Source organism: Gopherus evgoodei, chromosome 4 (assembly GCF_007399415.2).
Source record: "Gopherus evgoodei ecotype Sinaloan lineage chromosome 4, rGopEvg1_v1.p, whole genome shotgun sequence".
Lineage (NCBI taxonomy): Eukaryota > Metazoa > Chordata > Testudines > Testudinidae > Gopherus > Gopherus evgoodei.
Genome location: NC_044325.1, coordinates 139,364,478 through 139,381,487, shown reverse-complemented (window position 1 = coordinate 139,381,487; position 17,010 = coordinate 139,364,478). Strand labels below are relative to the sequence as shown.

Sequence of the window (17,010 nt, the reverse complement as noted above, 5' to 3'; positions counted from 1 at the left end):
CCAGAATGATATTGAGGGTTATTGTGTGTGCTGGCTCTGTGGGTGTGTTGATCGGTGTGTGGATTGGGTTGTGCTGGGAGAGTTGTGTGGATTTGTGCAGGTGGCAAATGAGGGATGTGTGCTGGAAGCAGGGGCTATGAGTATTTGGGAGAGTGTCTGCTGGTTGTGGTGTGATGTGGGCGGTTGTGTTGACTTGCATCTGGGGGTGTTGTGCTGGGAAATTTGTGCTCATTTGGACAGTTGGCAGCTGAGTGCACGGGTATGGCTTAGGGCCAAGTAATCCACCCTCTATGCATTCTCCCTCAAACAACCATTGAATTGTTGCATGCAAATTAGCTGTAGAGTAAGGGTGACCAGTTGTTACCTTTGTACAATTGTCTCTAGATGTCTTGGCATGTTATAGATCCATGCATTACTGTAGCTGTATGCCACACGGGTGTAATTCATAACGTCAGAATGGCTGTGAACTTAAAAACTGGGTGGTAACAGACCGTGGAAACCAGGGATGATTGAACGTGGTGATATGCTAAGGAAAAAGAGCTCTCAGCCATGCTTGTAGCTGCTTCCTGCACTTCTCACTGACCCAACAGACGTTTGAGGCTTCAGATTGACACACACAGCAACACTCCTAGAATCGTCTACAGATAAAGGAAATAAATGGAGGGCAAAACTAGAGTAATAAGTCACTTCGGGGAGATTTTGCCAAGAGCTCAGGTCAGATTTCCACCTGCAATAGGGGCTAGATCTTCACCCAGAATCTTCCTTTTGTTACACTAAATTGCTAGATGTTTTTGGTTCCTAAATGAGAGCTGAGCCCTTTTGAAAATTCTAGCCATAAGGGCTGGGGGGAGGGAGAATAAATTAATAAAAATCTAGCAAAAAAAAATCAAAAATACCAACTCTAGCCCAAGCAGCAGTTTCACCCCAAAAGGGAGCAGTCCAAGAAAGTCCATGGAATCTACTAGGGATTTCGCTATTAATTTTACATGGACAGTGCGTGGAGGAGCAGTATGAACAGTGACAAATAATAATAATTGATTCCTATATATTATTATCGTTTATTAGAGTCACACCAAGGAACCCAGTCATGGCTCAGTATCCCATTGTGCGAGGTGCTGTACAGACATGGAATAAAAAGATGGTCCCTGCCCTTACAATCTAAGCAGGGCCGGCTCCAGGGGTTTTGCCGCCCCAAGCGGCGGGGAAAAAATAAAAAGCCATGATCGCTATTGGCAGCAGCTCCACTGTGCCACTTTCTTCTTCAGCAGCAATTAGGTAGCAGGTCCTTCCCTCCAAGAGGGAGTGAGGGACCAGCCACCGAATTGCCGCCGAAGAGTCCAACGTGCCGCCCCTTCCCCTTGGCCGCCCCAAGCACTTGCTTGCTGAGCTAGTGCCTGGATCCGGCCCTGAATTTAAGTGATATAATAGTCGTTACCGATAGATTAGCTGCATCCCTCCCCTCCCCCGTGGAACTCTAGAACTCCTGGGAACTGTTGCCGGGGACGGGGGATGTTTGAATTTGAATCCTTGGTTCTAAACTGTTGAGAAACCTCAGCCCAGTTGCCTTTGTGATCCCCCCAGATCTCCTCACCCCGGGGCTGAGAGAAATGCATCCTCTGACCATTCCCCCTGTTTCCAGCAGGCTCTCGGTGCGCCAGCTCTTCAGGAATCTCTTTGGGCTCAGGCAGAGCGCGCAGGAGGGCCCAGAAACCAGAGCAGACGCACAAGAGCAGGGGAACGTCGGGGACCTAGAAGAAAACAGCTCCCTGGTGCCTGCTGGGGCTGAGTCTGAGACCGGCGAGCCAGCAGGCAAAGAGCTAACAGGCAACCACCCGACCAATGAGCTCTGTGGAGATGCAACGGGCGACCGTATGGGGGAGATCCTTGGAGAGCTGAAGGATATCAGTCTTGGGGGCACCCCTTCCAGCCATGGCAGGAGATCCTCTCCTATGCTGAACCCCACTGGCATGGAGATGGGAGACTCTGGTGACTGGGCCTTGTCAGACCTCTCTGAGAGCTGTAGCTGCATTGACACCAGCGTGGATGAGGAGGAGAAGCAGAGCATGGGAAGTGGAGCAACAGGAGAGCCGCGTGGGCAATGCTCTGAGACAGGAGATGCAGGAGGAGCATCTGCTGAGAGATGGCCCCTGGGGAGGTAAGGCATTGATCATACAGGTGGCTGATGGGAGGCAGGGAGTAGGGATGGGGCGGCAGATCACACAGTAGTGAATGAAAGACTCTGAAGCACTATGGGCAAAGTATCAGAGGGGTAGCCGTGCTAGTCTGGATCTGTAAAAGCAGCAAAAAATCCTGTGGCACCTTATAGACTAACAGACGTTTTGGAGCATGAGCTTTCGGGGGTGAATACCCACTTCGTCGGATGGGCAAAGTGTAACTCCAGTGGCGTGAGTGGACCGAATCCAACCACTTCTGTTTGTAATTAGTCATAAGAATATTCAAGGTCATGTGGGGACAACTTTGCCGCAGCTACTTCCTGGGCACTAGTGCCATGTAATAGCATTGCATTAACATGTTGATTTAACTGTTCAGTGAGTTCACTTTCTATTTCCTGGTTTCAAAGGTTTGAGTGCAGCTGACCTTGACGTGCTGGAAGGGCACAAGGCAGCTCCAAGAAATCTTATTTCTGCATGAGCAAGTTTGTTGTCTGTGGCTCAGTCTAGCTAATGGCAGATCTGAGTTTTAGACCTGAATTTTTTTCCTCTTAAAACGGCCCATCGCTGCATTAACACTGGTGCTGCCCTGCTAGTGGGCACTGGCTGCTGGTGTCTAACCACTCTGCTGTCCAGACCTGCTCTGAGCAGCTATGCTAGCATCTCCACCACTGAAGCAAGGGGGACAGATGTTAAGATAAATACCAGTCTAGATACAGCCTTATAGAAAACATACTTATTGCTCAGTTACAATCCTACATTTCTCTTGTGCGGCTATCCTTAATCCAGTTCAGTGGCTGGAAACAAGGAGGAGAACTCACATCAACTGATCATCCAGCTCTTCATGGGCCATCAGAACCTGCCCCTTGGTCCACAGAAGAGTTGTGAGAGACTCTGCTCTAAGCCTATGAGCTTCCCAGTAATTCCACCCCAGGGGAAAGCTACGATTCAAACAAGCGTCTCCTCTCACTAGTAACATGATACATCTGCAAATGGGTGTAGCTGGAGTGTGTGTCAGAGAGAGGGGGGGAAAGAGAGAGGTATCCAGGACGAGAGGAAAAGGGTTTGGAAGTGTTAAGTATGAAGGGGGGAGAGGTACTAATACCACTGGGAGATGGTGTTAACAGCTGAAGGTAATTGAGATCATCAGGTCTTTGAGATCCCATCTCTTCTGTATCGATTGTGAAGGGGGATCCATGTACAATGCAATGCTTTGCTGACATGGTGAAGGCCCAGTTTGGTCATGCAGTGCGATGGCACTGAACTCTGCTGGAGCTCAGCAACGTCCAAGGTCGTTGCATGATTCAGGAACTTGGTGCTAATGCTGCTTGGTCTTATCTTCATAGCAAGACTGAGCTGTCTTTTAACTGCCTCAGAGCAATTCCGTATTGTAACAGAGATCCCCCACGCACCCTGGCCCTGGTTCTCCATTGCCCTGGCTTTGCAGAGGCACGTATGCCAGTGCAAAGAGGGTGGCAGATGCTCCCAGATCAGAATGGCAGTGTTTTATACCCACTGTGGACTGGTGTAAATGGTGGGGTGTGGGACTGTGGAGAGTAAGGGTCCCTGATTGTCATGATGCAGAGGGGACCTTAGAGCTGATGTGGAAAAATGTCACCCTGCAAAAAGCAGCCTGCACAACAACTGAGAACTAAGACCAGGTCTCCATTAGAGAAGGTTTGCTGGTGTAGCTACACTGACAAGCGTTCCTAGTGTAGATGCAGCTCATACTAGCAAAAAAATCACAAACCCTACTCACCGTTTCCCCTCCTATGCTGGATCCCGGTGGCTTGGAGATGGGAGACTCTGGTGGTTTTGTCAACACTGCTGTGAGCCAGTGTGAACCAGCAAATGTTTCTAATGTTGACCTGGCCAAACTCATCGGTGAAACTGTAAAACCATCAGAAATGGGACTACTTTCTTTGTTTTCTTATTATTGTTGCAAGGAATGAATTATCTCCCAGTGGCCAGTGGAGTTGCTTCCTTTTAGACTATTTGCTCTAACAATACCTACAGCAAAAGTAATATTTTTAGCTTCCTTATTTAACCAGTATCCCTTTTTAGAGCAATTTGCCCACATATCTACTGACCTTTCTTTTCCTTCCATCTTGTTGTAAGAGTTCAGAGTGAAGAGCCTTCAAATCAATGCCAGATGACAGGGGTGGGGAGGGGGAATTCCAATAAATAAGTCATCTTGCTATGACCGAATGTTTCGTGAGCGCCCACCATTTCTCTGGTTGCTCCATTCTTGCATAGCATCTCAGCTCAATTGGCCTTCCGCCTCCCCCGCAGAACTCTGGAACTCCTGGGCAGTTCTGAATTCTGGAGGTGGCCATATTTCAATTTGAATCTCTGGTTCTAAACTGTTGAGAAACCTCAGCCTAGCTGTCGGGGTGTCCTCACCAGATCCCCTCCTGCAAAGGCTGCGAGAGATGTATACTCTGACCGTTGCCCTTGTTTCCAGCAGACCCTCGCTGTTCCAGCTTGTTAGGAACCTCTTTGGGCTCAGGCAGAGTGTGCAGGAGGGCCCAGAAACCAGAGAAGATGCTCAAGAGAGGGAGGACTTCAGGGACCTACAAGAAAACAGCTCCCTGGAGCCTGCTGGGGCTGAATCTGAGACCAGCGAGCCAGAGGTCAAAGAGCTAACGGGCGACCACACAACCGATGAGCCCCGTGGAGATGCAACAGGCAACCGCATGGAGGAGATCCTGGGAGAACTGAAGAATATCAGTCTTGGGGGTGCCCCTTCCAGCCATGGCAGGAGATTCCCTCCTATGCTGCACCCCAGTGGCATGGAGATAGGAGACTCCGGTGGCTTTGTCAACACTGCTGTGGACAAAGATAAAACAGCCCAGAATCCGTGCAGCGGAATCTCTGGCAGGGAGGCAGAGAGGATGGGAGAAGCGTCTGGTGACACAGGAACATGGGGAAAGTGAGTTTGATTGTTAGCGACACAAGGTCGGATCCTGGCCTCACTGAGATAGGTGACCAAACTCCCAGTCCCCTTCCCACATAGATCTGGGGGACTATTAAATGGGACAAGCATTCAGCCTTTAGATAGTGGAGAGGTTTGTGGGTTGCCTCGGGGTACATATGAATTTGTTGTTGGCCCTATTGACAACTGGAAGCCTGTCGGATCCTGGGCAATGGTCTCTTTATAGGGGGCCACTAGTTTGGGCTTTACAGAAGATCACTAAGCAAGCAGAATCTTATTTGCTGTTCACCCACTGCAATAGGCTGTCAGCTCCAGCACAGACTAGCTGGGCTATAGAAATATCCTGAGATGTACAGTCGCCGGGCTCCACTCCTGACATTGTGAGTGAAAGGCCCGGTTCTGCTTCCAGCTATGCCAGTATAAATGTGGAGTAACTCCATTGTAAATCTGGACTAACACCACTGATGTTCATGGAGTTGCTTTGCACTTAACCTGGTGTACATGAGCGATCAGCGTTGTGGCCCCTTCCAGTCCTTGGCCTCTTTAGGTCAAGGCCTTCAACAAGTGGGACAATTAGTGCCGGTTGTGCTGGTGTTTTAAATGTGATCCTCCTCTTCACTTTGAACTGCGCAAAGGCCTTGTTCTCGTGGTTGGAGTGAGTGAGCATGTGGTCACTTGAGTGCCATCCTGTTCATGAGCACCCAACCATGCGTAACTGTGTTCTGGGTTCAGGGCTGGGACCTCCCAGGTTCTGCATGCTGACAACGAAGGAATCACACTGACTGCAGGACCCCTGGCAATGACCCCCAAGGACTTCCATGCCAAGAAGGAGCGAGAGCGCCTCCTGAAAGGTGAGGAATCGTAGAGAGGCTTCAGGGAAAGGGAATCCCTCCTGATCCATTTGGAAATTACATCTCTTGAGAATTGTCAGGTATTCTGGTAGGTAGATGAGGTTTCCAGATACCTCTGTCTATTCCTTCATATCCACGCTGATCCCTGAATCTTGAGAACTCAGTTACTCTAGGCACTCTGTGCTGTATTGGGAAAGTCTCTGGACTCAGTCCAGTGGACATGGAAAGCAGGTCTCAGCATTGAGGAGGAGAAGCCACTGTGGCTGGGTCAGAAGCAGAGTAGAAGCCCTTTCCATAGCCATGAAGAATCCAGCTGAGACCTTGATCTGAGTACATTTATGATCCTTATCACCACAGTACATGGCCACCTTTATAACTCATTTTAGTTAATTTTATATGCCGTCATCCGTTTAAATATGAGGGGCTGAGCTCTCCACTGGCCTCACACCGTTCACTTCACTGGAGATATGCCAGCAAAGAGGTTGGCCCTTGGTCAAATACTGTATCTGGGACATATATTACCCTTCCATATAGGACAGCGTAAGGATATACGATGAGACCGCTCAGAGGATTCACTGCTTTATTTGTGGGGTTTTGTAAACAGAGGATCTAAATGGAGGATCTCCAAAGGCAGAGCTGTCTCCATGGAACAAACTCATCAACATGTACAAGCAGGGACGGAAGCTTCCTGTTCCTAAGGTTGGTTATATAATACAGAGCAGTGGGCTAAACTAGCCGTGAGGTACTTTCACTTTTACTTTACAAGCAGGAATAAGCAATCACCCGTATGGAAAAGGGACTGTTAAAAGGACAGCCTGGGGTTCTCCTTTATTCCCTCGTGCTGATCCCAGATATCATTTCCTCTGCTTCCAAATTCAAATCAGTGATTTTTACATTATATTTTCACAACTGCTAATGCTATAAACCCAACTGGGATCAGATAATCCTGCTGGATCCTCTCTGCCTCTTTCATCCTTGCCCCTAACTGAGATTCTGCTCTGAGGACCTAGCAATATTTCTAGATTATGCCCCTGAAGTTCCTGCTAGAGATGACCTAAAGCCTCTGCTGGGTTATGTAACTGCAAGATGAGTGGTCCTCACAACACAGCTGGCCTTCCTGATTGCAAGAGGGAGGTGCCTTGAAAAAATGAATGCTAAAACTGAAGTAGTGCAGTGTAGTGGTTAGAGTAGGGAACTGGTATTCAGGGCTTTTGGGTTTTATTCTCAGATCTGGTACTGACCCTCAGTGACCATGGTCATTTAACTTCTCAAGGCATCTGTAAGATAAAGATACATATATACATACATACATTCCAAACAGTGCAAGGGGAGACACAACAACTCAATCTGATCCTTCTCTGAGGCCTTCAGTTCAAAGGGTGGCCAAATTCATAGCACTGGACGCTGTACAGTTCCCACCATTGGGCATTACCTCCATTAAATGTCATTGCAAGGCAGTTTGAGTGACACCAAAAGGGGTTCTGAGATGGAGGCGAGTGGTTTGGTCTCACCCAGATAGACTATAACTGGGTCCAACTGAGCCCCATTTCTCTACTGCAAGGAGTGCTACATTTGACCCTCAAGGCCCCACTCTTTCTCAGACACTCAAATATGCACATCTCTGTCTGACTAGATTTCTAGGTGCTGTCTTCAGCACTTATATGGCCCCTTTATCATAATATCTGGGCACCTCGCAGCACCCCTGTAAGGCAGAGCAGTGCTACTACTCCCTTTTTATAGGTGGGAAACTGAGGCACAGCGCGATGAAGTGACTTGGCCAGGGTCATAGAGGAAGTCTGTAGCAGAATGAGGACTTAAACCCAGGTCTCCTCAGTCCTGGGTCAGTCCTCTAGACACTGGACCATCCATTCTTTGCTGCTGCTTTCCTCAATACAGTCTGCAGTACAATATGTTTGTTCAGCCAAGAGATTTTGTCACTTTAAAGCTGACACAGGAACTGGTAGAGCTTCAGGAAGTGAACTCAGGGTAGCTGAGGAGTTAGCAATTCAGTAAAGCAGTTGTGTTTGAGTGTTTCTCTGCCTGGGTGTGGAAATGTCATAGCATTTGGGTACAAGACAATGAAGAAGTCAGGCCCCATCTCTGCTGCATAGCAGGTTGTATTAAGACACCATCTTCAAGAAGTGATCTGTTGTCCATTGCCACACAGCATGGACAGGGGCAAGGTTTTTAAAATGGTGCAGAGAAAATGTCATAGATCAAAGGATTTTTTATAGGTTTCCCCTGCCCACATCAGCCAGCAGAACCACCTTATGGGGTCTGAAACTGTTTGACAAACTGGGGGAGATAGGAATTTCCAGTGGTGAGAACAGGGGACTGGGAGTCAGAAGACTTGGCTTCTGTTCTGAGGTCTGTGCCTCAGTTTCCCCATCTGTAACAGAGATAATAATTTATTCTACAAGATAAACTATATTGAGATCCTTTGATAGGAATCTCAATATAGAAAGACAATGTGTTTCAAGGTCAGCTCCTGAAAATAGTTTCCTGACTTGATCCAAACTGCAGTGTAGATAGTGCCTTGATACAATTCCCTTTTCTCTATTCTCACCTGTCCTCAACCTCCATTTTCCTGCACTTCCACCTCCAGGAAAACCCAGTGCAGCTGGAAATGGAAGAGGGATCCACTCTGAATCTAACTGTTTATGAATTTGCAACATCCGAGCCTCGTCTCATCTCTTCAAAATCCTCCAGTACTGCTCTGATCTGCAGGTGAGATCCATGATGCTCTTCAACAAAGAAAGCAAGCATAAACACAACCCCAATCAGACATTGTCCAAATTCTGTCTAGTTTCACAAAGTCGAACCGTATTTAAGGATTTTTTCAGGACAAGCAATGCAGTTACCTATGCAGTTGAGAGAGTGTGCTGAACTGGAAGCCGAAGTATGGTTATACTTTCTCTGACCACTAGATAGCACCATCTGACTTAAAAAAAACATCCAGAGATGGGCTAGAAATGTCTTTAGTACAGATGAGTGGTGTAAATTTGAACAGGTTCCATTAGAGAGGGGGAAATTGATCTTCAAACTCACAAGGGCCAAATAATCTATTTCCCAAAATAGGCTGAATAAATATTTCCCCATGTACATTAGTGAATAAGCTATCCTGGTGTTCAAAAACACTGAGTACAAGACACTGTAATATAAAACATTGTGATGCTGGCCTGGCTAGCTGTTTGGAATTTGTTGTCAACAACAGGGCTAAAGGGAAATCACAAACTGAGAGTAGTAGGGATCCTGACGCAGTCATGAGCAGTTCCCATTCCATCCAGTAGAGGGCAGCAGTTTACACACACACTCACCCGCACACACTTGTCTCTATGGCAAGGGTGGCCAACCTGGGGCTCCGGAGCCACATGCAACTTTTAGAAGTTAATATGTGGCTCCTTGTACAGGCACCATCTCCAGGGTTTTAGCTACAGGCACCAACTTTCCAGTGTGCCGGGGGTGCTCACTGCTCAACCCCTGGCTCTGCCACAGGCCCTGCCCCTATTCCACCCCTTCCCATGCCCTTCCCTGAGCCTGTTGTGCCCTCGCTCCTCCCCCTCTCCCCCCCAGAGCCTCCTGCATGCCACAAAACAGCTGATCAGGAGGTGCGGGGAAGGAGTGGAAGACACTGATCGGTGGGGCTGCCGGTGGGTGGGAGGCGCTGGGAGCAGGGTGGGGAAGCTGATGGGGGACTGCTGACATATTACTGTGGCTCTTTGGCAATGTACATTGGTAAATTCTGGCTCCTTCTCAGGCTCAGGTTGGCCACCCCTGCTCTATGGGAAGCAACCTAGAGGTAAATATGTGAAAATTTCTCTGCAGCTTCCCATATCACTCTAAGCTATAATAAAAACACTGATCTCATACAGTGGGCAGCATATTAACCATGTGTTTGTATTTTGGGGCTGGAAATGCCTCTGTTCTGAATCTGTACAGCACTTGGTACAGTGGGGTCCTGGTTCGTTACTGGGGCTCTAGGTGCTACTGCAGTACAAATAATAAAATAATTAAGATGTTATTGCAAAAAAAAACAGTGCTTTACCAGGCTGCACATGTTTAATTCCCCTTTACCATCAGCCGTGGTCAGACCATAGGTATTTCTGTCCTGTGCAGGGTGCTTCTTGATAAGGATTCATTTCAGACGATGGGTGAGGCAGAACAGACTCTAGCTCACTTTCCTATAACTGCATCTGCAGGAAGAAAGGACAGTTTGTGTCAGTCAAGTCACATGATCTGACTTGATGATGCACAGGGAGTTGATACCATTATTAAGAAGGTGCTGTTTTTAAAGTCACTGATGACAAGTGCTTTAGGAGGAGTCCGGCTGTATGTCATTCCCAGATCTCCGGCTCTGAAATGAACTAGTTGGTCTTAGACATCCAAAATATATAAACCATGAGCTCATGCACATCCTGGCATTCTAAGCAGAGAGGCCAAGGAATAAGTGGGCCAGGGAGGGCAAAATCCCTTTTTGTCGATGGTGGGAATCTCAAAGTTGAAGTTATAATTGCTGTGCTGTATCTAGGCTCTGGCTGAAGAGAGGAAATCAGTCTCCAGGCCCAGCACTTTTCACTTACACTAAATTTGCCTAATCAGTTAAAAACACAACAGACCCAGGCCTCCCTCCTATAATAGCTGTACTCTATTAGTCAAGTGATCTCTTTGCCCATGTCCAAAGAATCCATCCGAAGCCAGGCTGTGCTTTTCAGGCATTTGGAGAGCATCACTATTACCTGGTTAGAACAAAAGAATTTATAAATACGCTTTGTGATATTCTGTTGTACAAACAAGGGAACAAAGTGGGGGTGTCTGCTGCCACGTGCATCTATTGTGTGGCAGCTAAAGCCATGTACATTCCAAGTGTCCAAGTCCTGTAGAAGTTCTTTGTACAGCCACACAACAACTGGGTCTGGAAAAGGCCTGCTGGATCATTTATCATCTCCTTTCCTCTCACCTCTCAATGCAAAATTGTTTGCTATAGTCTATTCCCCAGGGCTTTTATCTGTTTTGAAATGTCCCAAATATGGGTCTCCCACCCCTTCCTTTGAGGGATGAACCTAACATCTAATGGAGTTTCCTTTAAATCAAGCTAAAGCATGAACTGCTACGTCTTTGTGGGCTGAGAATGAAGGCTGATTTGGGAACCACGTAAAACTGCTCCCTAGACTCCTGCAGACACACAAACAGAACTCTAGGCTCCTCAGCATAGGCAGCCTTCGGGGAGACGTCCTACAGGCCAGTAATTTGGGAATCTCTTTACTGAGCTAACGACCCATTAGCTCCTGACCGCCCTTGCTGATGCAGGCAAGGTAGTTAGTGCCTTCAGTTGCTCTCAGGCTGTGGGACAGTCTGACCTTACTGTTTAGTAGGTGTATTGTCTGTTAAGTGTCGTTTTATCTATGGCCATTGTCAGAGAGCTGGAGCCTGCCCAGACACTGACTCTAGGGAGCTTGTTTCTAGGTCTGCTAGCTGGCAGCAAGATTATAAAGTCTGAAGGTGTAGAATGGGTATGGGAATTACCCACTTGTCAATGGAGGAGAAACATACCAATACACAGACAATGGGCCCAATTCCGTTCTGGGTTACAGCAGTGCACATCTAGAGTAACTCGCTGGACTGCAGTGGGGAGGTTCTGGTTCTCACTGCTCAAGATCAAAATTTGGCTCTGTTCCTCTTCTAATTCAGCACATTCAATAGCTGTCATGTTTATTGCTGGAGGCAGCATGTTCTAATGACTGGGAGGAAAGAGAGAGTCAGGAATCCTGGGTTCTAATCCCAACTCTGCTACTGAGTCACTTTCTTTTAACCTCGTCTGTAAACAGGGGATAATATTTAGTTTGCAGAGGATTTGTGAGACTTCATCCACTAAGTGTTTGGACAATGCTAGATAAGTGCAAAGCATTATTCCTATTTTCTTTAGAACGTGTAGGGTAAATTCCAGTGATTGTTTCTCCTGATGCACTTATTTCTCCAATCCAGGTTTCCTGATGGCAGCACTGGGGAAGCTGTTGGCCACTTCGGGAGAGCCCAGGTAGACCTGAGGACAAATGGACTGGGAGCTCCTGAAGAAGACTGAGGTCAGTCAGGAACAGAAGGGCATTCTGGACTGAGTCACTGAGTTACAGCCCCCAGGAGCGCTGTGAGATTGTGCGCTGGTGCCCTACACATTCCCTTTTCTCACGGGGCTGCTGTTTGTCAATCCAAGTTACACTCTGGTGGTAAACAGCTCTTCTGTATGTGGCATTTTGAGCGTGCAAAATGCCAGCCCCATGCCTAGATCTCATAGGCTGGGTCTACACTGCACATTGCTGGCAGCGTGGTGTAAGTTACGTGTGGCTACATGCCACAGTGAAAAGCAGGCTGCGTCCGCACTGTGGCATGTCAGTATATGCATCAGTGAAAGGCTCTGGCAGAGGCAAGACAGTGGGAAAAGGCTCCTTTCCCCTCCGCCTCCCCTCTGCCAGAGCCTTTCCCCACTGTGGGAGCCTTTTCCTGCAGCAGGAGCTGTCATAAACAGATAGCTAAAAGTTAATGTCTCTTTCACCTGGAAAGGAGTAACCTGAAACACCTGACCAGAGGACCAATCAGGAAACAAGACTTTTTCAAATCTGGGTGGAGGGAAGTTTGAGTGTGAGTTATTTGTCCTTTGTCTTGGGTCTGACCCTCTCGGCCCTGCAGCGGGGGCAGACTCCAGCAGCAGGGAGGCCGCGGGACGCTACACTACTAAATATAGCAGTGTAGATGGGGGAAGCACTGCTTGGCTTGTAGAGGGCCACTTAGGGTACATACCGTAAGGTTCAGGCATGTCTTTACTCACCTAAGCCATGCTGTTGAGAGCCATGCTGGGCAGCTGCTGAGGTGTTACTCTGCACGCTGCCATAAGGAATGTGCAGGGAGATGCACTCTTAGAGCTTAAGGGCGGAAGAAACCATTAGATCGTCTAGTCTGACCTCTTCAGGCCATTGTATTGCACCGGTTACCCCGGGGAAGCCCCAAAACTTGGGTTAAACTAAAGCATTTCAGTCCTCAGCAGACTGCATTGTTGCATGCAACAGGCAGAGAAGAGGAGAGAGCGAGGTGCTACCAGTGGAATGGCGAGGGATTGATTAGGTGGGATTGTCCAGACAGCGTATGCTCTTCTGGTTACATCAGCTGACGAGGAGGCAGGACTCCTGGGTTCTATTCCTGCCTCTGCTGCTGTTGACTGTGTGACCAAGACTGAGTCGTGATGGCCAAGGCTTTCAAAAAAGGGAACCTCGAGTTAGGCTGTAATTATATACTTAGGGACCCAAGTAAATGAGCTGATTTTCAATGGTGCTGAATGCCCAGAAGCTCCCACTGAAGTCCATAAGAGCTCAGCACTTTTGAAAATCAGGCCACTTATTTAGGTGACTAAGCGTTGAACTCAGGAGCCTAAGTTTAGGCCTCCATTTATTAAAATCTAGACCTCAACTACCCATGCCTCAGTTTCCCCATCTCTGCAATGGGATATATAACAGTTGTTCTTGTCGGGCGTGTTGCTGGAGTTAGTGCAGTGTTTATAAAACACCTAGAGATCCTGGGAGGAAGTTCAGCATGCTATAAAATGATTGGTGAAAGAAAGCAGCAGTCCCCAGGAGGAGGAAGTGCGGTGAGTTTTCAAATATCAGTCTAAAAACGGCACCGTGCTTCTGGTTCAATATCACTCCAATAGCCAGAGTCCAGCGGTGGGGCGAGACCGCAGCAGGTAGGGATCAGCAAGCTCCCTTACAAAGCGAGGACGGCTGGGAGCGGGAACAAAGCTACTTCCTCCCTACCCCACGTGGGAAAAGCCCATCTAGAATGCAGTAAAGCATAGGGCAGCAAAGCTGGGCTCCTGTGCCCAATGCTGGGCCCTGTGCGGGTGGGTGGGTGTGGAATTCTTTGGAGGATTTTGTTTCTCGATCAAAGTGCAATTGTTCGTCTTTTCTCTGGTAGCTGCGCTGGGGGGGAAGGGAAGTGCCCAATTATCATTTTAAAAAGCTAGTGCGGAGGCGGCTGCTTTGCCTTGTCTCATCCAGAACGTGGCATTTAGGTTTTTTTCCCGCACACGAGCCTTGACGCGGCTGGCTCGCTGTGTGATGCGCGGGCAGCGGCAGTTTGCATAAGAGCTTGTGATGGCACCTGGGGACTTACTGCTAAGGACGATTATAGCTCTGTCTGCCCCTCCCCTGCCTCAGCCAATCAATGCTCTTCCTCCCCCCCCATCTAAACTGTGTTCCAGGAGTGCGGGTGTGGTCCTGACGCTGTGCGCAGCCACAGCACCTGTCCTCTGAGGCTCTCAGAGGGCTCTGTACATAGTAATTAAGCCAGTGACATGGATAGGTGTGATCCTCATGTGCAGATGGTAAACTGAGGCACAGAGGTTAAGGGCTGGGTTTCCAGGGGCCCAGAAGCCAGCAGGGACCCGTCAATGTTGGTATTTCTGAAAGTGAGGCTATGTAGCAACTACGGCAACAAACAGTCAGTGGGACTAGAACCCAGAGCCCTTCCATGCCCGTTTTCACCATCAAGGGCGGAGCCGGGGGCAAGTGCAGAAGGGGATGAGCGTGAGCACCAGACCAACCTGAGGGAGAGGAATCCTTTGGCCTTGTCAATGCTAGTAACTGTCCAGCCCATTGTTTAGCACTGGTGCTAGCAGTGGGACATGCCAGTAAAGTCCAGGCTCCGCACCCTTTTCTGGCCACAGTCTCAGGGCCCAGTGCTGGGAATGCCTGAGCCCAGTCTACACCGACACTCATGCCCCTGCTCATAAATGGCAACGAAGCGAAATGGCAACGAATGGAGGGGGAAGTGAAGAGCCACAGAGAAGGGGAGCGACTCTTCAGCTGGGGGCTGGAACGAGCTGGAGGCAGTGAGGTTCAGGGGAGCTGGTCCACATGGCTGGACATGGAGAGGAGAAGGCTCTTGCACGATTGTGGGAGGGGAGTGAGGAGGCCATTGGCTGGTGAGCAGAAGGGGAAAGGGAGAGACTACAGATTCGTAGACTTCCAGGCCAGAAAGAACTAGTGTGACCATCTCAGCTGACCTACTGCAAACTATAGAACCTACTTCAGTAGAGACTGACCATCCCTATTCATACACATGAAACTGGCCCTAGGAGAAGGAGTCACTTCTCAGTTCCCTTGTGTGCCAGGGGCTGGTGGGATTGGGCAGCAGGCTTAGCTATTGGTCAGACAGCTCTGCATTTGCCAGTGTGATTCGGTAACACACTTTCTCTCTGCCCTGGCCAGAGCCTTTCTCCTAGAAGAGATGGGACAGTGGCCCCAAGACCAAGCTTATGTTTTGAGTCTGCAAGCCCCCTTCATCTGGCAGATGAAGATGAAGAAAGAAGATTGAGACCTGTTCTTTGGTCCCCACCAGGCTGGTGTCTGGGACAAGGCCTGTTAGCTGCAAGCTTGTTCCTGTTTCCTCTTTCAGTGTCTATGCCTTCCCCCTTTGAATGTTTATCCCCTTGATTCTCCCATCTCTGCCACCTGAGGGATGACCCTATCTGTACTAGGCTGGAATCCACTGTATTTTTAGAGTAAGTGTTTTACATTGATTGATTGTTCTCAGTACCCCCTAAACTCACAGACTCCACCCTCCTTATTAAATGCAGTTCTGTGTTGAATTAATTTCCTTCTTGTTTTTTTTTCCTGGTTCTTTGTATACTCTGTGCTCAAAAAATCATTTAGAAAATTGCAGGGAGCATAAAGATGGACAAATCTCTCCTGCCTTCCCCACTCATGGCCAAGTTTAGAGAGGAGAAAGATCTATTGTTAGGTTATCAGGTCCATTTCCTTACCAAAGTAGGATTGACTAGGGTTACAGAGCATCTTCCATTCACTTTGAGAGAGTGAACAGGGAACTCCTCTGTTTGCTTTGGGGGATCTCCCCCAATTGCAGAGTGAGAAATGAGATCTCCTCTTCCCTGACTCTGTCACTCACTGAAGAGAGAGGTATCCCACCTCCTCCATTTGCTGATGGGTAGCCCGGGTATTAGGGAATGACAGAAATCCATCCCTCTTGTTGTGGGGACCCCTGCTCTGTGCTGGTGTGGAGTCATTGCACCATCAGCAGTGTGCCACCATTGCCAGTCAGACACCTTTATGCACAGGTCACTGTGACTAATGGTGTCAACAGACCGCAAGCCTGGGAGGTGGCAGCTGACCTCGCTTCATCCTGCACTTCCACCTCATGTTTTAGCAGCACTGGGTGCTTCAACCAGTGACCTCAGGCAAGTGTTCTCCAAACTCTGCCTCAGACTCCTAACTGGGCCAATCTCTGGCTCTTCCGGACAGGCTGCGTGAACTCAGCTGCAGCAGCTGTTGGCAGCCCAAGGCCCGTGCTAATCTGGGAATTCTATGACAGGAAGCACACGCCCAGCCAACCTGCCAGAAGACAAAGCCTGCAATGTACACATCAGCTCCCAAGGGTGTTCCTGTGCAGAGCTGCGGCTATTTTTGAACATTTCCCAGCCCTAGTGCCATGCTGGTTTATTTCCAGGGGCTCCATGGAGGCTAGGGTACGAGGCAACCATGCACCTGATTTTGCCATGTAGCTAGGATGCAGGACTGTTGTGCTCCGGCATGGACAAGGCACCCAGATGGCTCTCCATTTCTATCAACCCCTGCCCCTAAAACAGGGCCCCATATATTCTATGATGCTGCTGAATTTCCCACAGACACCCTCCCTCACCGCAGAATCATGCTCCACCATCTAAACTTTCAATGGTTTCAAAATATCTTACTTAGTTGTTAGGGCCACAAGGAACCTTCTAAATGTGCATGTCATTCCTGAACCTGGCAACAGCCTGAAACAATAGCTTTGAGAGGTGTGAACTATCCCCCTTCACCTACAGGGGGCGTTTACTCCAAAACCAGGGACAGCAGTTTAAACGGCAACCTGGTTCATTATTTCACTGCTGCTCATTTCCGCAGAACTATCCAGCCAGCATGAAACATCTCATGTTCCCAGCCTGCCTCCCGGGGTGCCAAAAGCCCCAGGTAACATCTTGCTACCTGTCAGAACCTCCAGCCAATGCTTCCAG

The 17,010-nt window shown here is 48.7% G+C and overlaps 1 protein-coding gene across 3 annotated transcripts in view; it reads left to right on the top strand.

Moving 5' to 3' along the window:
- Positions 1–15,583, top strand: part of LOC115650868 — a 64,062-nt gene extending 48,479 nt beyond the window's left edge. For 2 of the 3 annotated variants that reach the window (XM_030561381.1, XM_030561380.1), the window contains 7 exons: positions 1,643–2,155; positions 4,636–5,103; positions 5,839–5,957; positions 6,562–6,656; positions 8,563–8,684; positions 11,940–12,037; positions 15,212–15,583. In XM_030561381.1, coding sequence (XP_030417241.1) covers positions 1,872–2,155; positions 4,636–5,103; positions 5,839–5,957; positions 6,562–6,656; positions 8,563–8,684; positions 11,940–12,036 — 1,185 coding nt within the window. In that variant the 5' untranslated portion in view covers positions 1,643–1,871 and the 3' untranslated portion in view covers position 12,037; positions 15,212–15,583. The remainder of the gene's footprint in view (positions 1–1,642; positions 2,156–4,635; positions 5,104–5,838; positions 5,958–6,561; positions 6,657–8,562; positions 8,685–11,939; positions 12,038–15,211) is intronic. The other variant, XM_030561383.1, reaches the window with a different exon arrangement.
- The last annotated feature ends 1,427 nt before the right edge of the window (positions 15,584–17,010 follow it).